We start from the raw sequence: 23,192 nt of genomic DNA, 5'->3' as shown, positions 1-23,192 counted from the left end.
TTACAGAAGTGAAAACTAGTGCAAATATTGAAGTTCAACATAAAATATTTTGAGTCCAAAGGTATGTTTACATATATAAAAGAGTTAATCAGACCACCCTTAAAGAAAACTTTTCACAAAAATAGTGACATAATGACAGCAAAAGTTGCCTTAAAATACTTGGAAGCCTGGATGATATTACTCAAGTGCCAGATGAATCGTTTAGCGAAAATGAAGTTTTTATCAGATTGGCTCCGTGGTCCCCTGAAAGGCTCAACAGGTCAAGTAATCTGGACTGACAGCCTGGCAAACTTCTTGTTTTACAGTATACAGTGTTACATTCTTAGAGACTCTTCATTTCTACGCCAGTTCTTCAAAAAATCTGAGTTTATTTGTAGTATGTGCGTGTATGTTTGTGTCTACGTTATCAGTTGGTTTGAAAAACTCCGTAAGAGTGGGTTTCCGGAGGACTGTAACTTTGATGGACGCTAAGGTGCATTTCGTTCCCTGCCCCTTATTCGCAGGAGGAGGAATGTTTGCTCCATGCCAGAAGGCTGGCAAGCACTTTGGAAGAGCAGGAGGAGGTCATGTGGAGGCGGAAAGCCCTGAGGGCTGGAGACCCAACCTGGAAATGCTGGGGACAACTCTACCACGTAAGCACAGCGGTCCTCAGCTCGCTGTGTGAGCGGACTCTGGTTTAGGAGCCACGAGGTCAGATTCTGAGATGCAGCTGGGTATTATCATGCGCAGGCTACATGCAGTTATGTTGCCTTCAAGTTTCATCACAGGGACGACATTGTAAATCTGATATTTGGGTCTGAAACACAGTATAAGAAAGGACTGATTTTGTTCTAAGAGAAACCTGGCTGTTCGGAGTAAGCTAAAGGCATCCCTCCCGTGCGGCTCAAGGGAAGGTCAGACCTGTTGAGATCTAGTTTCCTTGGGCTTTGTCCTTAATAAAATCCCTTTGGACCCTAGAATTGAACACCCTTAACATTTAGCAATTTAGAACTAAACTATTACTATTTCATTTCTTCTGTTATAAAATGTCATTGAATATTTACTTACCTTTATGGTTTTTAAAAGCCTATAAAGATACCACAGGAACTTTTAACCTTTATCTTTAAAATTTGATTATTCTACTGATGAACTAACACAGATTCATGTAAGGGTGGAAACCAAGATAATTGCATCTTTCAACCTTTGCATTTAATCTATATTAATCAGGGTAGATTAAGGAAGATGAATAGTTCCTATTTTTCCCAAAGGGAAATACTGATTGACAAATTAAAAAAAAAAAAAAATACATACTGCATTCCCCAATTAACATCTAAATGTAACATTTGGCATTTTTCCCCCAGATGGATTATTATCCATTAGGATTCATTTTAAGTTCAGTTCACTGATGATATGCATTTTGACAGGTCTTATTTCTGTCATAACTTATATTTACAATACAGCAAAGTCATGGGAAAGTGAGTACAAAACAAGTTAAGTAGCTAAAACCAGCAAAAATCATAAAACAACCTGCTAGATTTAAAAAGTATAAAAAATAAATGCCTGATGCTTTTTATATGCTTTAGATGGATTTTTTTTTTTTTAATGCAAAAGTTCAAGAACATTTTGTGGAAACTGGGAACAATTAGTTTAAGAACATTCCTGTGTTCAAATTTGCAATCTAAAATATCTCACATCAGGTACAAAATAATCATTAAGTGCCAATTTATATTAGTTACCACTGAGAAGAAGTACAAAATAAACTTCGGTCTGCAATGACTGTCTACTTTGTTGTAGGCAGACAATATACATCATTAAGCCCCACTGCATCCTCACATACAGAAGATTTGTAAATAAAAGTATTTAATTAAAAATTATTATACTAATAAAGTGAATTCCATAAAGCTAAATCAAAAGTACCATTCTAAAATACAAGGAGATGAGTGATATCACCCGTGGCTATGATTTTTTTTTTTTTTTGAAGGATGAGATTATTTGGAGAGAAATGAAGTTGTCTTAGGTTGCCCATGTGGCAATGATAGAGGGCTCATATATTCTCTTTCACACAAATTCTATGCAGGGAAAAGGCTGCTTTATGCCAATACTGTTCATAAACAAACCAACAGAAGCATATTTGATAACAAAAAAATGCATGCATGAGTTCCCAAATAAACGAACATATGACAGGCAAAGGTATGGAGAATACTGAAGGTAATCCACTCTTCTAGGCACCAGGGATGCCTCAGTGGATAAAAGGTATGAAGTCCTCACTCTCCTGGGACTTCAACTTGTCAGTTTGTATGTACTCTCTGCCTGCATGGTGTTACTCCCAAAATAATTGCCATTATGCGAATATTGACAATACTAGAAAAGAAACATGGCACTCAATATAACTATACTCAGTTTCTGAGTGGGGTACTATATAGGGTATGAAACTGAGGAGTATATATGCATCATATGCATTTCAATCTGAAGGATAACAGGAAGATAATGATAAAAACAGAGCAGCAGTACTAAATACTCTTAAGGATACGCTGAAAAGGGGACACAGAATTCAAAACCCCACCCCAGAAAGAAAGGTAAAAAAACAAAGCCTTCATGTTGGATTCTACTGACAGGAGATTATTTATTTGTTTGACCCTAAGAAGAATTTTCTGAGTTACTGTGAATAATCAAATGTGTAAAGGGAAAATGCGAAACCCATTCTATCCCATATTCTAAAATAGAGTGAAATAGACTTTCTGCTCAAAAATCATGATTAAGATGCCTCTTCTAAAACTACTAAACATGGGACACATATTATTGATCAGTTCTACTAATTTCTGGCCTAATGAAATCAATCCTCTGTAGTAACTGAGAGGTCAGGGAAGTATCATCATGAAGTTGGGATTCATGTCCATTTTAAAGAATCCCACAAACCTCAAATGAATCTGTATTATGTCCCATATAGTGAGGGATACAGGTAACTTACAGTTTACTGACATTTAAGATATTAAGGATGTATTTTTTAAAAACTTTTCCACTAAAATTTTTCTTTACAAGTGAACATCACCAATTAAGTCAACAGATTTTAAAATGCCTTTAGCAGGTGACTATCAACTAGAACACATGCAGTAGCTTTTCCAGTTGTTTAGATTAACCTAACAAAAATTAGGAGCATCACTAACTTTCCAAGGAGAGAAAAACAACAGAATTCTTGTTATGTGTTCAGGGAGAAGCCTGACTGGTCAGCAGAGACAAGATCCTTCCTTTACAGTTTCTATACCATCTGTAGAATCATTTGTATTTGTGAAGACTTGACTGTAAATGTGCTTTAAATGAATTTAACTACCTCAGAGGCAAAACAAAACAAATCAGGACATCTAGAGGGAGATTATCACTGTATTTGCAACTTTTATCTATATACTGTGTATGTGTGTGTGTGTGTGTGTGTATACCACTGTGTGTGTGTGTGTATGTATGTGTATATATATATATGTACATATATATGTATATGTATATGTATATATATATACACACATATATATGTGTGTATATATATGTATATATATATGTGTGTGTATATATATATATATACACACACACACACACACACACACACACACCACCGTGTATATATCCTGAAATGTCTCTGGCAGTTAGACAACACTACGGAAGGGCTACTGTGTTATGTAACAAAAAGCATGAAGCCACACAGTAACATTTATTCCTTGTTTGTGCAGCTTAAACCACACGTTCATTTACATTAAGTATTATTTTGTGAGTTTTACAAGAGAATAATAATCTCAAAGAAACCCCAACATATCTGAAGAGTTTCCAACAAATCAACAAAAATATACCAAAACAACCCCATGTTCTTATACCTATATTATTAGTCATGGAATACTAATAAATATTGGTAATCCAAGTTAAAATTAAACACAGCACATATTTTACTAAATTGCATAATTCAAGTGAAATGAGATATGAATTAAATAACAAAAACACAATTTCTTAGAAGTCTGACAGTTCAGAAAGTTAACTGTTGGCTTCAGGTGTTTTGTTTGTTTTTCTTATGTTCCTATACATTTTGACTAAAAGTAGAAAACATTTTTACTTGCCATTTTCAAAACACAAACGCCAGTTAAGTCATTACCCCCCCCCCAAAAAAAAACCCTAATAGTGTACATTAAACCAGTCTTTATACACAACTACAAATTCATGCTAACACAGTAGGGATATACTGATGAAACATATAAAAGAGTGACACTTTTTACTGCATATAAATTTTCAGACGGGGGTAAAAAATCACATTCCTTAAACTGTTTCAAAAAGAAAGGCCAAAACATACATTATTTTAAAATTTACAACCTATACTTTTTACCAGAATTGCAGGCATTCTCCAAATTGGCTAACCTGTTTTTATTTGCCATGATACTTCCCTTGAAAAAGAAAGAACACACAATATTTGTCTAAAAACAAATGTGTAAAAGACATGGAGGTATTTAGTGCTAAGCTGGAATATAAAATTTAAGACTTTGAAAAGTCAATTATTTAAAAAGCACAGTGAAAATATTATCTGTGAACTAAAGGTTTTAGGTTTACTGAAAAAATAACAATATCTCATTTTGGTTGGGTGATCCAATTTTAGACTTTTCACTCACAAAATACGGGGAAGAATTCAAAAATTATAATAACTTATTTCTCAGTTTAAGAATACATTGTCAGTTGGGAGGGAAAACTAACTTAGTGTATTGTCATTGATATTAATTTAGCAGAAGATCTATCTAAAACAGATATAAAACAGATATAAGTCACAGCTCTATTTACTTTTCCCCATATATTCAGAAATTATGGCAACAAAATAATTTTTAATCAGAATTTCCATCAGTTCCCCCAAATCTGAAATTTGAAAGTGTTCATAGTTTCACAAAACTGTCCTTGATCTTCCCAGACTTACCAGTGTTACAGTGATGGCTGCATCTGGTAACAGGTAAAAGCATCAAGAAATAGTAACAGTGATCCTATTTAATCTCAATTAGTATCAATTTATGGCTTATCTAGAGTCTCCCTTCTTCTCTTGGCCCAGTTTCATTTTTCTGTAGGTCTCAGGACCTGAGCTCATCTAGGTCACTGTTTCCTGCCCACCTTATATAGTCTTACTAGTAAAGAGATCATTTTCAGACAGTTTACCACTCGGTTTGGTATTAATCATCTTTTTCCACTTACAGAATACTACTGGGCATACAAGCAGACACGACCATTTGCCTGCTTCGGACACAGAGATGCGGATCACAAGCATTTGCTTCACAGACAATCAATATCAAACCAGAAAACTTTAAATATTGAAAATCCCCATTAATTAGCTCTCACAAGTAAATGGCAGCTTGGTATGAACTTGGAAATGTTACATCTGTACCAAAACAGCACAAAAACCTAGTAAAGCAGTATATCAGGGGCTCCATTTGGGGTTTGTTTGTTTGTTTGTTTGTTTGTTTGTTTTAGATATTCTGCTGTACAAAATAGCCATGAAGGGATACAGAGATCATAGGGCGCTGAGAGAGAAAGGTTAAGAAGCAAAATAAACAAGTCAATAAATAAAACAAGCATTTAGAAGCAAGCAACACATGCAGAACAAGCAAGAGATTAGTTTACATGAAGAAGAGGCAACTTACATGGCTGTTGAGGAGAGAGCTTCTGTGAGTGGACAGACCGTCAGACTTTTGCAGCGTCTCAATCGCCATTTCAATCTGATAATAGATGTCATTAAAAAAAGGGCTCAAGACAAGATAGTAATAAAAGGCTCACCAGAGAATTTTTGATAGATTCTCTAAAGTTCAATTTTTTCTTCAATGGTGGCTAATGAACAGCTCTTACCTAAATGTGTCTTTTCCCCCACCTTCCCGCCCCACCCCCAGAGAATAAAATAAAAATAGGCACGCTAATGATAAGCCCGATCGCAAAAAGTACACCTTTTTTTTTTTTTTTTTTCTGGAACATTCTGTAATGATGATCAGAATGGAGGCCTGAAGAGCAGGAACTCCGGTGGTTTCTTTCTAGTTATGAGAAAACATTCTTGACTTTCAGAGTTCAAGATGTGGGCTAGTAACCGCTCTCTTTCTAAACAGTCTTTCACAGAGTATTTAATATTTGCTCTATTTTGTCATGAAAGAAAAACTACCCTGCAGATTCTGTGTTTAACATGCATTAGTATTTTAATGCAAATGTACAAAGACCCTTTCATTAGTATTCAAAAGCTACTAACTCTATCCATTCCTCTCTTAACCCTGTATTAAAATTTGGAAGTGGAGGGTCATTAGTATGAACAAACACTACGATGTAATCATGGTCCCTATGTTATATTTTAGGAAGTGGTGGTGAGGCAGAGCTATTAGAAATGACAGCAGAAATGGAACATAAAAGAGAAAATAATTCAGAGTCAACAAAGAAAAGGACAACCACAGAAACAGTTTTATACCATGTAATCTCAGCATACCATGAGCAATCATAGCACCTTAATTAAGGAGCAGGTGCCTAAAATACATGGGATGCACTCTTGATAACCTCATAGCAAAAGATGTCTATCTCTCACTCCCAGTGCTAGGGCACGTACTGTCAAATCAGGTTCTGAACACAATCTATTTGGTTACTTGGCTATGTTAACAACATTAACTGAAGTTAAATTTAAAAATCACATTATGTAAGAGAGAAAACTGATTTCGTTACTTTTATTTCTACCATGTGATCAAGTCAGCACATCAGTAGAAGCACCTATAAAGAACACTTAGTGTTTTCAAATGTAGTTGACTTACTTCTAGTTTACAGTGGTTATGGAAATTAACGATGCCTCGAAATTCTCACGTATCGTGTCCCCCCACCAACACAAAAACGATCGTTGGCAATGTCCACAGCGAAGTTTTCTCCCCCATCAACGTCCCAATTGCTTCCTGGTGGAACTTTACCCACAGAATGTCCAGTCTCAATTACATCAGCATTAAATCCAATTTTCTTCTAAGCAACTTGGGAACTTAATAGCTTTAATTCTATTTTATGTTATTTCCACAAGTTACTGGAACCAGTAAGATATAAAACTGACAAAAATGTTAGACTAGAAGTTATAGAAGACAATATTCTTAAAATAGAGATTATAATAATTCATAAGACTAAGTAATAGGATTTGTTTCACTGTTAGTTTCTTTTAGATCACAAAATTAAGTAACCTGGCTTCTAAAACACTCTCCTTGCTGGGTGGAATGGTCACGTAGTAGATTTTCAGTTGAAAACCAACTGAAGAAGGTGATATTGTACTAGTGAAAAAAAGACACATTACAAAAAGAGTAACGTAAATGTACAGAGTAATGAGTAAGCAAGCATTTTACTGAAATGTTAAACTGCAGAACTACAAAGGACCTTGGTACTCATCTCTTAAAAGGACATCCTAAGTGTTCTTGTTTGCAAAGAGAACACATATATCCAAAAAGAGAGCTGAAAGCCTCACCCTCACGTGACTTTAGATCACTTCTGTGAAGAATTCACTCAGTCTAATTTGCTACAATGCCTACATTTTCTTTCTAGTTTGAGTGTCGAGAGTTCAACGTTCGATTTCAGTCTACTAGATAAAAATAAAATGATCTGCATTGCCCGATTTTCCACATCGAGTTGAAAGGTGAAAATGATCAGAGGTGTCACTGCGGTAGTGATGATGGCAAAATCTAGGTCTGTGTGGGTTTATTAATCAGCAATTTTAATTTCTTTATGACTAAAAGAATTCATGGTTACTGTTTCGGGTCATTAAAAAGTGGACATGCTAGACAAACGTTTTCCATTTCTTCCCTAAACCAGTGAGGCTTTAGACGATGGTGATACAGGAGGTTATTTTTTGAAAAGTCAATGCTCTGAACTAAGGTTCAGTGCCCAGTTGTAGCTCTTACTGAATAATCATCCTGAAACTGAGTCACCAGGAGTGTACACGTCCTCTCTGCAATTAACTATTGCTAGGATACGTGGTGCTTGGGAGTTTAGGCTGGTTCAGGTGACCCTGGACTATTGCCTCATAATCAGATAAGAAGCTACGGCAACTCTTCTGGGATCAGATGGTGGGATGCTCCATCCGACATGAGACATCTGGCATGGAGAGACAAGCTTTCAGAGCAATAAGTGGGATTACTGGGGCGAGTGACATCAAGAAACTCCCTGTGTGACAGAGCAGGTAAGAAACCGCCATCCATTCCTGACAATCTGGGCACATGGCTTCCTAGAAAAATCAGTCTTTTCTGGAAGAGAACAGAAGATCCTCAACACGATGCTAGGGACGATTTTCAAACCCTCCAGATTCACCAGCTTCACGCGGGGATCTGGGGAGAAGGGAAATTGACTCTGGGGGTGGTTCTCTGCCGAAGACAGGAAACTTTGCTTCCATCTTCCTGCAGACGTATTTTCAGCAATGGGAGAAGAGGGTTTTGCCCTGTGTTTAGACAGAATGCTGCAATCTCGGAAGAGTGGCAGGCCTCGGGGGCAGAAAAGCAAGAGAGACAAATGAGACGTTCTCCAGCTCTGGGAATCACGGGGTCTCCAAGCCTCAGAGGCAGCCCCGACTGAATGCCTGGCCAGGTCCAAAGAGTCAACATGCAGGAAATGAGAACTTGCTACACTCATAGGCCAGATTTCTTTCCGACCACATGGTAGCAGAAGGATGCAAAGACCTCGTTGCGGTGTGTCGTGTGACAAACGACTGTGGAGAATTATGTGAAAAATGGGGACTGTGTGGAGCACCTTGCTGAGAGGGTCACTGGCCATAAAGACGATTCAGAAAAATCAGACTTCTTCAGAGAGCAGGCACCCCTGGGAGTCTGGCTGTCCCTGAAGCTTATTTGGGTAAAGAAAGAGGAAAAGGGCTATATTTTAAAAATGTTTGGGACTGTGTCACCAGTGAATTAGTCACTGGAGGATTAAAATGAATAGAGGTGTAACACTCGGCTTCCCCAACCAACCGCTGAGTTCTCAAAAGACTGAAAATCAGGGAATGGTGTACATGGGTTTCCTTCACTTGGGCAAAAGACACCCTGTACTAAGTCTGGAGGACTAATCAGAGACTATACCAACGACTTTGCTTCTGGTACAGAAAGTGGCAATGATCACAACTGTGATAAAAATATGACCACATGTCAATAAGTAAACCTTAGGTCTTGTATGGCAGACTGTGTGTGTGTGTGTGTGTGTGTGTGTGTACGTGCGGGTGTGCATGTGTGCGCAGGGGTGTATGGAAGACTTAAGCCCCTATTATTCTGAGAGCATATAGCAAATACAGCAGATTGCACTAGTGACGGAAGTCTTTCCTGATTTCTCAGGAGTTAGGATTAGAAATTCAGAAGAGGCCGGGGAGCTGCTGAATTTCATATGTAAGAGAAAAAACAATACTTAAAACTCAGTGGAGCTCCTACAAAAAGAGAAGAAGGCCTGGAAGGGGACAGGGTACCTATGATCTGATGGGGGACAGATACACAGTATGATGAACGTATGGCCTCAAACCCAGGCTGCAAACTCTTTTCCAGTCACTACAATGTTAATGCTGCCTTGTGGGAACCAAGGATACGTACGTAGAGGGTCTCCAACCACCCAGGGTTACCCTGGGTGTATCCAACCAAGAATCAGTGTCCCGAAAAGGACTTCAACTTCAGAGGAAGTCCCACCCAAGCCCTTAGGAAAAGAGGATGGGAAGAGGAGAAGAGGGCTCAGATGGTGTCTGGATGTCCAGCAAATACAATTGTGTCCTCTTCTCCCAACCTCAAAGAAGGGATCAATACTGTACTTCTTCTAAGGCAGCAAATACTTTTAAAGACAAAAATGAAATATGAAAAAAACCATTTTCCCCATTATTTATAATTTCCCATTATTATTTGCAATTGGCATTTGTAGTTCCCCATAACATTATGGATGGCCCTTTTATTATTATAGGATGGACCCTCGTTTTGCAGACTTGCTCCCTGGCTGAGGTGCTCCGCTGGGGGGTAGGGAGGTTTACAGGACGTCGGGATCTGGGAAGACAGAAGTCAGGGTTGCCCTCACCTGCGCACAGAACGGGCAGAGTGGGGAGAACAGGGAAGGACAAAGAGGCTTTGAGTGACTGTGCTCTGGATAGTAGGATGAGAAAGCCTCAGCTCTTTCTCCTACAGAATCCTCATAAGAGCTCTGCCGTGGCCAGATACTGCAGGTGCAAGTAATCAAGGCTGGCTGGAGCACAGGGTTCATTCAGGGGCAGCGGATAATGTCAAAAAGGTAAACTGCAGCTGGAAATGAGGGAGATGTGAAGGGTGACAAGTCTTTTGCTCAAGTTACATGTGATAAAAAAGAGGCTCCCCTGGACATGTGATTTATACATCCATTTATGTATGCCTGTACAATGACTCAAATAGGGTATCAAGTTGTGGACAATTAGGGCTCTCTCTAAATGTAAATATCAACCAGTCATTCCATTACATGCTAATAAGGCAGAAGGAAAAAGAATAATTATATCACCTTATTCATTGTCTTTATAGGTCAAGGCATACTCTCTTGACTCTGAAACGGCTTTTTAATCTATTTTAAAGAATAAAGGTCAAGATTGATATATTCAACTACCACTATAATTAAAATTGGTCTCTTGGTAGAAACTATTTCCTTTCTAGAACTGTTAAAGTGATTTAAAAACTGAAGTAATATTATAAACTTTATGGTTTATAAAGCCTTTTTTCCATTAATTCTCTTGTGATCTTCACAGCAACTTTGAGAAGTGGGGAAGGCAAGCAATATTATCTCTTTTTCACAGATTAGAAAATTGAGGTTCTCTGGGATTGAGGGATTTTTTGAGATTACACAGGTATTAAATATGAGACTAGAATACAAGACTTATCCCTTGAAGTTCAATATCATTTCCATTTTATGCAAATACAACATAAATATGAATCATGGAATATTTCAAATCAAAATATCAAATATATCAAATGAAACTTCTGGGGAGTGGCTGGCAAAATTAACATTTTCTAAATAGTTTACAAGGAAATTACTTTCTAATAGGAAAGGGTTTAAACATGATTGACAAGTATTACTTGAAAATGATTTCAAAGTGATCTAAAGGCAACACAAACTTCTAAATGGATAGTCACATTTTAATCATCACAAAAATAGTTATCTTTAATGTATAATTCCATTTTTTTTTTTTGTCTATACAGGTTGCTGTATTAATCTCACCAATTAACACAGCATTTTTTTTTTTCCTTTTCTTTAGAGAAACCCAATCAAGAGAATACACTTAAGACTGGAAATTTTCTTTGGGGTAATTGCTCCCCTGAACTCTTAAGACTTCACATTTTGTTTGCATCTGAGGTCAAGTCAGAAATGTTTCTACTTGGTGGCTTTGGTTCAGAAAAGCTATCTGTGTTGACCAACATGAACACGTAGCCACCACATTTATCTGATAGAAATGACAGTCTCCTGGTGTATGTGGGCGGGGATGGGCGGGGCGGGTCAGAGGGGATTCCTACCGGAAGCACTCCAACCAGGGACATCAGAGGAAAGAATGATGAGATCTTAATCTTACATGCCTAGGCATTTAGAGCAAAGAAGTTTTAGGTCTTGCAAATGTCTAACTATATAAAATCTTCTCCATTCACATAATTTTATGACATCTAGAGAAAAAATTTAAATTGTTTCGCTTTCAACATGAAGTTTTGGCAGTTTTGTACCACCTGAAGCTATTCGGAAATATTTATGAGGAAAAAAAAATCTGGGTAAAAAAAACTTGCATAAATTGAATGTGTTCTGAGAATATTTGACTTAAGTTGGTGGACTGAAACCAAGACTGCTGGTTTGGTTCCTCTGATCACTCCATACAGCCCACATCCCTCCGCCCTCACTGGGACCCAAAAGACTGGCATTATCAGTGTGTGACAATGAAATTATTTTCTGAGACATCGATTCCGTAAGTACTCAGGGCTAAATTACCCTTCGGGAACCTGCTGGGTTAGAATTAAGTGATAGGATTTAAGGCCAAGTTTACATTTTCCAGTGTATAAGATTTCAAATCTGCCTTTTGCAGATTATTCTGAGTTCTAAAGCACATGTTCACTTGGTATTTCATCTGCATAATCACTAAAACAGAGGATTCCTCCAAGCGTGGTGGTGCTGGATCAGTATTATGGGAGTCACCAGGGCACTTGTAAGAAATGCAAATTGGAGGGGGAGACAAACCGTGAGAGACTGTGGACTCTGAGAAACAAACTGAGGGTTTTGGAGGGGAGAGGGGTGGGAGGTTGCATGAGCCTGGTGGTGGGTATTAAGGAGGGCATGTATTGCATGGAGTACTGGGTGTAGTGCATAAACGATGAATTTTGGAACACTGAAAAAGAATTAATTTAAATTAAAAAAAAAAGGCATGTATGAACTCTCATAATTCAATAATAATAATAAATCCAGTAAAAGTAGAAAAAAAAAGAAATGCAAGTCTTGGACTTCTCCCCACACTGAATCAATAGCCCCGGGGGTGGGGGTGTGGGGGAGGGCTCTGTCCAGGGATGTATTTAATCAATGCCCCCAGAGAAGGCACACTAAGTTGGAGAAACATGGCAGTAAAATAGTCTCAACAATTTTCTTCTTTGTCAGGGTCAGGCTGCACTTACTATTTTAGGGAGAGTAAGCAGGGAGAGAATGGGCATTCGTTCCTACAATGGTGCTAGGGAACGCTACTTAAAGAGCAATTTTGAAGTCTAAGTATTATTTGGATTTTTGCTTCTCTTTCACTCTCTTCCCACCCAATCCAATCCTACCTTGAGGCAGTTTTGCAATTTATATGAGCAACATATAATCCGAAGATAAAATTTTGGTGAATCTAAAATTAATCAATGTATAACACATTAACATTTGTGATTTAAAAAAATAATGTGGTAAGAGAGAAAAGTGAAAGTAACCGCTTTAAAGAAGTCTGGAGGCTATTTCTGGATTTCCATTTTTGCCTTCGAAGATTAGGCAGCTTTCTGGTACGCCAGAACTGGCTCTGGTACCCATATGGTAAACCTTTTATAATCCCAGAAGCACGTGCCTGGTCCACACTGCTGGCTCCATAAATGTCGGAGTGAATGATTAAAGAAACTAATCCAGGCTCCAAGTACATGAATACAAACACAAAACATTCACTTCCGCTCCAAACTACTGAATAAGAGTGGATCCAAAGATCTTTACTGAATTTAATGCCAGTTTCTGTTCTCTGAACTTCCCACAGTCTAATAAAGGAGGACTTCTTCCAGGAACATGATTTCACCTGAATTGTGATACCTCATCAGCAGTCTTTATGCTGGGCTCCTAAAGGAAGGGTTGTGTCAGCCGTAGGCATTTGGGAAACATGACTAGATACATACACTGTATAATCATCAAGGGCTTGCTTGAGATTTTTGCAAACAGGAAATCACTTTTTTCAAATAGATAATGTATTCACATGTCTCCATGTTTTTTTGTTCCTTCATGCATTCTTCTGGAGATATCTTTGTGCTTATATAAGCATATGCAAATGTATGTTTCTATTTAAGCATGCACACACTACCTCTTGCCTTTTCCCTTAACAATATGGATGGAGATCTTTCCATCTCTCTAGATCTTGATCTATGTGTGTCTCCTCTACGTCCACGTGCGTCTGTACACATCCTTCCTCATTCTTGACTGGCTGTATAAAATCCCAATGAATGAACAAACGCACCAAAATTTATTTAACTATTTCCCTGCTGATGGACAATTAGCCTTTCCCCAATTCTGTTATAAAGAACTCTCAATTCTGTTATAAAGAACTACCCCATGAATATGGTTGTTCATGTTCATGCAGCATTTCACACATGCAAGCATATTGTCAGGGGGATAAATTACTAGAAGTACACTCTTGGGGTCAAAGGATATATGTATTTTCTATTTTTATAAAAATTTCCATAGCGCTCTCTAATCCTGTCTGTGCCATACTCAGACTCCTCTCAACAGCAAGACAGAGGGCTGGTTTCTTCCGCCCCTGGCAAGGCTGACTGACTTTTCCAGCTTCACCTGTGTGAGAGATGAACAACAGTCTCTCTTTGTGCTTTATTGTTCATTTCCTTTTCAGCGGGATGCTCATTCATATACATCTGGCATTTTTTGGTCTTTTCCGTTTTCCTCATGGATTTATAACAGTGGTCTATACATTAAACCCATTAGTTCTTCAGATATAATGTCTCAAAACTTTATGCCAGGTTATTTCACTGTTGCCTTTATTTCCTGTGGTTTTTGTCACGGGGAACACTTCCCCTTTATGTAGTTGCTTTTTTTAGAGATATTCTTTGTAGCTTCTGGATTTTACATCATACTTCACCACTATCAAAGGATAATGATAGAACGCATTTTTTCCAACCAAGTGAAATTAATTTTTGTATAAGGAGTTCATGGATGGAACCCATCTACTTTTCTTTCCTAAACAGTCATCCAGTTGTCCCAAACATCATTTATTGACATATCCACGATGTCTCCACCGATAGGCAATGCTACCTTTATCACGCGCGATATTCTACACTCACTCAGCCTGTTTAGGGTCTCTAGTCCACGACTGGTCTACACGGATCTATTCACGTGCCAACAATCCTGTTTGAATTACTCTAATTTTACAATATGTTTGGATCAAATTGTAAGGCTATTAACATCCCACTCCACTCTCCATTATTTCTCTTTTGACAAAATTTCCTTCACTGTTGTTGCATGTTTATTTATATAAACAGCCTTTCTTGTAAAAAGAAGAAAATCTATTGGTATTTGGATTGGGTTCATATTGAAATATTAAAGCTAATTTAGGAAGATTCAAAATGTGTGATACTGAAACTTCTTTTTCAATCACGCAAACTTCTCTTCAGGCCTTAGGAATTTTAAAGTTCTATTTAGCCCCTGGACCTCGTACATATATTGTTAGTTTACTACATGGTGTGGTTTAAATTGATAATAAATGAGACCTTGGCTTCCACAATATTTTCTAACTAGTGTCATTTGTATCTAGAAAAGCTAATGATTTCATTAAATATTAATTTTACTAAATTCTCTTACTATTTGTTATGGTTTTTCATCTGCTGCTCATGGTTCTTATCAGGTATACAATTATAACTGCAATGCTGAGCTCTTTATCTCCTTTCTATTTTCCCGTTCTCTTTTTCTTATCTAACTACATCTTTCTTGTAATTTTGAAAGCATGATTAAAAACCCGACATCTTCCTTTCCTATAAGGCAGATGGGAAAGGTACTAAACTTTTAAGTAATAAATTTAAAGTAAATGTGTAAAATTATTTCTAACATTCTACAGGTAGATTACAAAAGTCCTAGCCAGTGAAATTTATGGGCTCCAATAGTTAGAATCAAACACAATAGCGAAGTTTTAAGAATCCAGATAATCTTGGGGCTAGTAAACACGACTGTAGTTATGGATGCTCAGGAGACAGTAATCAAATCACATACTTTTGGAGGATGAAATGATAAACAGGGGAACATGGAGAGATTTTCTCTCATTGAAAATTGGTAATCGGTCATAGGCTTTGTGTTGTATTTTCCCTCATTAAATGAAAAAACATGAGCCAGTGGAACAGTCAGTATTAAAATCTTATGGGCCTAACTACCCTATGATGCAGTAATCGCAATACTGGGTGTTTACCCCAAATATACAAAACAACAACAAACCCACTAATTCAAAGGGATACATGCACCCCTGTCTACTGCAGCATTATTTATAAGAGCCCAGATAATGGAAGCAGCCCCAGTGTCCTCTGATAGATGAATGGATTAAAAAGATGTGGTATATATAAGCAATGGAATATTACTCAGCCACAAAAAAGAATGAAATCTTGCCATTTGCAATAACATGGATGGAGCTAGAGAGGTTAATACTAAGCAAAATAAGTCAGACAGAAAGGTACATATTGTTCGATTCCACTCATATGTGGAATTTAAGAAACAAACCAAAGGGCAAAGAGGAAAAAGAGAGAGAAACAAACCAAGAAATGGACTCAACTACAGAGTGCAAATTGACAGTGACCAGAGGGGAGGTCGGTGGGGAGATGGGGAAACAGGTGATGGGTTTGAAGCACGTGCTGTGATGAGCGGCCGGTGAGGTCTGGACTTGGTGAATCACAATGTTGAACACTTGAAACTAATATAACACTGTAGGCCAACCATACTGGAATTAAAATAAAAATGAAATAAAAAATTGTATGGTTTTAACAATGACTCCTGTATTTTATTTTATTTATTTATTTTAAGATTTTATTTATTTGACAGACAGATCACAAGGAGGGAGAGAGGCAGGCAGAGAGAGAGGAGGAAGCAGGCTTCCCGCTGAGCAGACAGTCCGATGCGGGGCTCAATCCCAGGACTCTGGGATCATGACCTGAGCCGAAGGCAGAGGCTTTAACCCACTGAGCCACCCAGGCGCCCCCAATGACTCCTTTATTTTAATTTGTCACCAAGCCATTTCGTATTTTAGCTGGAATTACCTGGTCTCCAGCAGTGAAACATGAGTAAATTTTTTTCCTCCCTCAAAATCTAGAGTAGTTTCAAACTAGTAAATTAATTGGAAACGTGACTTATAAATACAAGGATAAAGCAAAAGTTATACAAGAGGTCACCTGGAACGTAGCTTATTTCCATATTCATTAAGCAGAATTTACCAACATGAAACCTGCCTAATCTAGATGTCGCAGGAAATAGAATATAGCCCTTTCTGGCATGTTTACAACACCCCTGTGTTCTGAAATCCTATTTCACTAGGAAACGGTTAAAGAGTAAAATAACTCATTACACTTGGCTTTAGAAATTCAGGAGAACCCGTCAGCTATGCTCAGGAGAGGCTGAAGGCCCCTGTCATTCTGTTTGTCTTAACCTTCCAGTTTATCAGGATTTCTAGGAGTGGAATGTCTTACAGCCTTAACCCCAAAATTACGGCTTCTAGATCTTATCAGCTTCAAGGCTGGAGCAGAGTGGAACTGACTGACGGACGAATGGAACAGAGATAAAGTGATGGAGACCACCAGTCACTCAAAATCCCATTGTATTAAGTGCTTGGAAAATGAGGTCCCAGAACCTTCACTCAATTTAGGATTTAGTACAGGAAACAGAAGATTTCGTGGGACTCTCTCTGAGGAGATATATGTGAGGGCTCCAGCTGGCCTAGAGAAAACAGGGCATAGGAAAACAGAAAATGCTAGGATCGTAATGGACTTACGTGTTTCTGCCAAAATAAGTGGAGAAGTGTTTTGTTTTTGTTTTTATTCTTCTCACTGAGACTAACTGGAAGACTAAGAAAATTATTTAAAATAGGAATGATTATTTCTGTAATATATGAAATACATAAAACTGATGTATGCATAATTTATGCACACTTTTAAATTAAAAGATTTTCTTCTAAGCATATTTTTACGTATGATAATTAAACAGAAATTTTCATCTCGGGTGACTATTTTGCTTTTCTACCTCTATACAGCCGTAACCCAGAATCCAACATTATTTTTCCCCCCTTTGGTATGAGAGATGGGCAGTCTGCCACCTTCTGTAACAGTCATTTCCCGCAAATATAAGAAAGGCCTTCCAGGGCTGATGTGAAAAAGAATCTCTGAGATACACTGTTAGGTGAAAAACAAGCAAGATGTAGTATTTTTTAGTTACTATTTGTATTTTAAAAAAACATAATGACCAGCAGAGAGACAGAGAAAGAGACAGAGAGAGAGACATTCTGTTCTTATATTCACAGAATATCTCTAGCATGACACTCAAAAACCTTGACACAAGCCTGAGAACAGTGTCAGTAGGACAGGCATCATGCACACTCCTAGATCTTTCCACTTGTATTACTTAAGAATGCGTAACTAATGCACATACACAAATTAATAAAAACAGAATAAATGGCCACTGGGACCATTCCAGTAAAGGAGTAAGAGGGCAAAAGCATTTTCCGGAGGTACTAAACACATTCGTTCACCTGTTTTCTTTTTTTCTTAAGTAATCTCTACACCCATCGTGGGGCTCAAACTTAAAACCCTGAGATCAAGAGTATGTGCTCTACTGACAGAGACAGCCAGGCTCCCCATCCATTCATCTTTTCAGATAAAAGAAATTCCCTTACACTGAATCCATAAACATGTAACCCAAGAATAAAGAAATAAAAGCATCTCTAACTTTGAAACAAAGCTTAACTTTCTGTAATTACACAAGATAGGCCAGACTTTGACTTATATAGCAGCAGATGGACATTCAAATTCCCTCCCAGGCAACTGAAAGAAATGACGGTGTTTTACATTAATCAAAAAAGGGAGAGATATAAACAATATTAGTTTCAACACATTTTCCTTATGTCTCTTGGTGGGATCTACTTTTAGCAAGAGCCATTTAACATATATAATTACTAAATATATACTAAATATATATATAGAAAGGTATAAAAATTAGCTTTCATATCACAGTCTAAAAAATGATTAATGTAATCTTATTTAACAAGAAGGAAAAAAAACTCCATAAATAACCATCTAATTATAAGAACACAAATGTTACTTTATGGAGAAGTAAGTATATAAAGCTTCTTAAATGGCTATTATAAAGTCTGGTAAAAAATAAACTATGTTGCGATGAGCACAAAAATATCACTAACTACAATCACAAGGTTTTGATCCTCAAATGCAAATTGGGTTCAAGTTCCAAAATTCTGCAAATGATGTGGCTCTACAGAATGATAATGAAGAAAAATAAGAGGTGTTTTTTAAAAATTATTTATTTATTTATTTGGCCGGGGAGCAGAGGGAGAAGTAGGCTCCCCACTGAGCAGGGAGCCCGAGGTGGGGCTCGAACCCAGGACCTTGAGAAACTGACCCAAACCAAAGGCAGACGCTTAACCACCGAGCTACCAGGTGCCCCAGAAAAGTAAGAGTTTTAAATGAATGAAGACACACAAGGAAACATCATGGTGATGCAATCAGGAGAAATATCAAAGAATGATGAGCTCAGAGTTGTGACTGAAGCTAATTCCTCCATATTAATATCCACGTGTCACTGAAATATTAACAATAAACAGATCCCTAGCATTATTAATTTAATAAAACATAAAACATTTATTCAAGTAGTAACTTAGCTGAACTTATGTCCAGTGATATTCCATTAAAAATATTACTCTTTTTGAAAATTATTAATACTATCAGCAGGAAATGTCTATTACTGTTTGTGTATACATACTTATATAAATAAAAACATATATGTATATATGTGTGTATGTGCATATGAATTATACACACGGCTCCAATAATCAAATAAAAATATACAGTAAAAGGAGAAATAGTATCTTGACCAAATCTGAATATCAGTAGTTTATGTTATAATATATAGTCATAAAATAAAATTGTATATATTGCCATCATAATCTTTCAGAAAATTCTGTTATTTCTATGTAACTTGAAATCTGAAAACTTTTACAATGCAACGATTAAATACTAAAACACGTTATGTGAATGTTTTGTCATTTAAAGTTATAGAACCGAAGGGAATCATTTGCTCAAATGCAAATTTTCCATTAATCACTCAGAGATCTTTCTAGTATAAGAAAAATGGTTATATACGAAATATTAGATAGGTAAGAAAATATTTCAAGAACTGTTTATTCTTCTTAGCAATGGCTTCAATTTAAAATGATCATTTTGTTTCTATTGGCGTATCTTGGGAACTGGGTTTGCACACTGAAATAAACTTTTCTTTGAGCCGGAAGTTATTCCTACTAAATTTAGATAGAAGGATTTCTGTATAGACTAAAGTCAAGTGCAAGAGAGAGTCAAGGCAATTCTTCTGAGAACCAGGGCAAGAAACCTTGCTACCCATGAACTGAGTAAAGTTCTCTTGTTCCCAAGAACTCAAAACTTAACCAGTTTCACATTAACTGAATTAGCTGACTGTACATTCTACTTCTTATGACCTCTTAAGCAGTAACCCCAATAGACTATTTCCCAAGCAGGAATTCTGGCCGTGGTATAGACTACTGCTACCCATTCAGTTGTGTTAAGCATGCTAAGGAGACAGGCTGAGCACTAAAGAACAGGGAGGGAGATGAACGTCAATGGCACAGCCTGGCTCAATGTTTGAAAGACAGCTTGAGTCTTGACCAACAAGTGGCTCAAGATTGTGCTCATATGGGTTCTACAGAGAATGAAAAAGATACATGAAAATAAGTAAATTCCCTTTAATGACATGGTACCTACCAAAATAATCTTTGAGTTCTAGGAGTCTAAACAACCAGAAGGTACAAATTTTCGAACATTTGGTAAAAGGAGAATGGTAGGAAATTGTAAATAGGTTGCACGGCACTTAGACTTTGTTACCTTTACTAGAATAAAAGATGCGAAACTGTACACTTCATGGTGAATGAAGGAGATGATCTTTTGCACTATTGAGAGAAGAATCTAAATCAAATATAAATCTTGATAATAATGGAAGATAATACAATCAACACTAGCAGAAGTATATTTAGATTGTTTATTATTATGTTATTATGTAGATCATATTATAAATATTATACTATAATATTTAGATTATTAGATGGATAGATATATCTATCATAGGACACTATCATTTGTGCTTTGACCTTACGATGTTTCCATGCAAAGTTACCTTTTTATTTAACTTTTTTATTCCTTTTGCTAACAAGGACCAAAAGAACAATCTTAATAAAAGAACCTTAGGTATTAATGTTCTTTTAAAAAAAGTATAAATTAATATATACAGTTGATACTACGGATTGATGGTTTTTAATAGGTTTCCACTATTCCCAGTTACTATAACTCAGCTATTTTAAGTGTTAGTTTAAAAAAAAAAAATCACACATCAAATCTGTGTAGTGGACAACTTAAAAAGAGTAATGCCACTTTTCATACTCTACATAGAAAACAAAACAAAACAAAAAACAAACTATAAAACTTACTGTTACATTTGCAACTATATTGTCATGATCCCAAATCATCAATTTTATGAACTCAGTGATAATACTAATAAATTTAAAAAACCAGTATTCAGTGGATGAGAATGTTTAGCAGATAGCCGGCAGTCAGTGTGAAGACAGACAACAACTCCTGGAGAAAAGGAAGGAGAAGAAGTGGGGATGGGGCAGATGGAATGCCAGCATGGGAGAGGGTGGGTGAAAGGACAGTGGGAAAGAACTCTTTCTCCCCATTTTTCAATTCTCCTCAGGCCCTGACAAGTGGCAAGTATCTTCCTTTTCACTGAAAATGACCTTCTGAGTAGCCTTTATCAGGAGCGCTATAAAGTACGGTACCTGATCTACCTCCTTTCCTTTTATGGTAAAGATAATCTACAACATTTTACAATTTACAATTGTAAATATTATGATTTTAAAGCTGGGAGGAAATTAAGATATCATTTAGTTTAACTAAGCCCTTATTTTACTGCTAGGGGAATGAGGTCCAGAGAACCCATGATTTCGTTTCTAATCGACATAAATATAGCAGCGTGGCTAAAAAGTTTAGAAATGTCATATTTAGTGGTATTAAAAGCAAAAGACAAACACACAAAGAAATGCTTCAAAAACACAAAGAAAGAAGTACAAAGAAGAGCTCTCCCTCAGAATGGCAAGTCATCTGTTCTGATGTTAGTAGGGAACAGTAAATTAAATATAATGAGCTTTTAGAGATGGAGCAGGGAAAAAGGACCAAGTGATGAAAGTCTGAACACATGCAATGATTAGAAACATAAAAATTATATATAAAATACTTACCAGGTACATATTATATCTTGAGGAAAATCCATAAAATGAGAAAGGTAAAGCCTGTCGTAATTATTTCCTATTCAATCTGTTTCTACCTCTATTTCATTGTAAGAACAAAATATACGGCAAGATTACGAAATGCACTTAATTAAAATCGCCAGCCCCCTTTTACGTGAAGCCCGTACATAACCACTTCCATTGCTACTTCAGCCGGGGGGCGGTTCTCAGTGATTATCCTCCTTAGAGGGGAGGCTGGAAAGTTCAGGACACAGTTGGAGGGTATCAAATTCTACACAGCTTGTTATTACTATTTCTAGGACAGATTTATAATACATTAAAATCTGTGTCAAAATAAATCTTTGTATTAAATTTTAAAAACTTGAAAACTCAATATGTAGGCAGGTTCCTCAGATACATGCTCACGCCTATCACCAGAGCCAATGGAGATGTTTTTTCACCGGAATCACCTACATCAGTCTTTCCCAAAGTGTCTCTGTGGTTGAACAGAGGGACCTTATAATATGGCACACGGTAAACACTTCTAACTTTACTATTTAAGTATGGGTTTTTATATATTTTAGAAAAAATTACACATGGTTTTCTATTTTAGAAGTGAATCAATTTTTAAAAATACATTGAGGAAATAATAGTACAGGCGATGTGAGTGAATATGGCCAAACTAAATGTCTGAGGTTTGGGAAATGCTGCCCGTATGGTAACTGCTCTGGTGATGAGTTAAGACTACTACTGAAAGATGGGAAAATTCAAACTCAATTGTATTTTACTCTTCATAAGCCAGTGTAAATCAGCATAAGATAAAAGTGAGTTTTTTCAGCAGAAATTTACAGTATTTTACTATATATCACTGAAGGAAGCCTATAAAAATCAGCATCAATGAGGAAGACTCACCTCTCTTCCCATTACTCATAAAAAACTTCCCAACTCATGTAAGGGGGCGTGGGGGGGACATATCAGTATCAACCTGCACAGAGGCAAACAGGCCACGTTCTGGAAAATACCACAGAACTAAAACTACTCAACACATTCATGCCCGCCCCAGTCTGTGTTATTTTTTTTTTCTTCCCTCGAGAAGAAAATGTACCATGGAGGCTACCAAGAAGCTAAATGAAAGAAACAAAAACTCAAATACTTACTGTCGCTGGGGAGGCCCGAGTGGTATGTGTCACTGAGTGACCGGAGTTCTCCATGGAATTGCCGATGAGATAGGTTCCTCCAGAGCTGCTGATGAGTTGTCCTCCAGTGACGCCCATCTGAATCCCACCAGTGCCCACCATGCTGTGGGACGAAACCACGGTAGTCACCTGCGCGGAACTCCCTTGGGTATCAAAGTAATTCCCTCCAGTGTTTTGGCTGTACATCTGCGTTTCTGTGTAAGGATAAGTTGTTGTTCGGCTTTAGAAGAAGAAGGAAAAAGGAAACAATTTAGTAGCTTATTTATATCATC

General features: G+C 37.1%; 1 protein-coding gene across 7 annotated transcripts in view; it reads right to left on the bottom strand.

Annotated features, from left to right (window-relative positions):
- Window positions 1-23,192, bottom strand: part of RFX3 (regulatory factor X3) — a 281,939-nt gene that overhangs the window by 70,626 nt on the left and 188,121 nt on the right. For 6 of the 7 annotated variants that reach the window (XM_032866534.1, XM_032866530.1, XM_032866529.1 and 3 more), the window contains exons 4-5: window positions 22,882-23,140; window positions 5,631-5,705 (exon numbers count right to left, since the gene is read on the bottom strand). In XM_032866534.1, coding sequence (XP_032722425.1) covers window positions 5,631-5,705; window positions 22,882-23,140 — 334 coding nt within the window. The remainder of the gene's footprint in view (window positions 1-5,630; window positions 5,706-22,881; window positions 23,141-23,192) is intronic. The other variant, XM_032866532.1, reaches the window with a different exon arrangement.

The sequence above is a fragment of the Lontra canadensis genome, unplaced genomic scaffold, assembly GCF_010015895.1.
Source record: "Lontra canadensis isolate GAN:19392208 unplaced genomic scaffold, GSC_riverotter_1.0 scaffold31, whole genome shotgun sequence".
NCBI classification, from domain to species: Eukaryota; Metazoa; Chordata; class Mammalia; order Carnivora; family Mustelidae; genus Lontra; species Lontra canadensis.
This window is presented reverse-complemented; position numbering and strand designations above follow the sequence as displayed.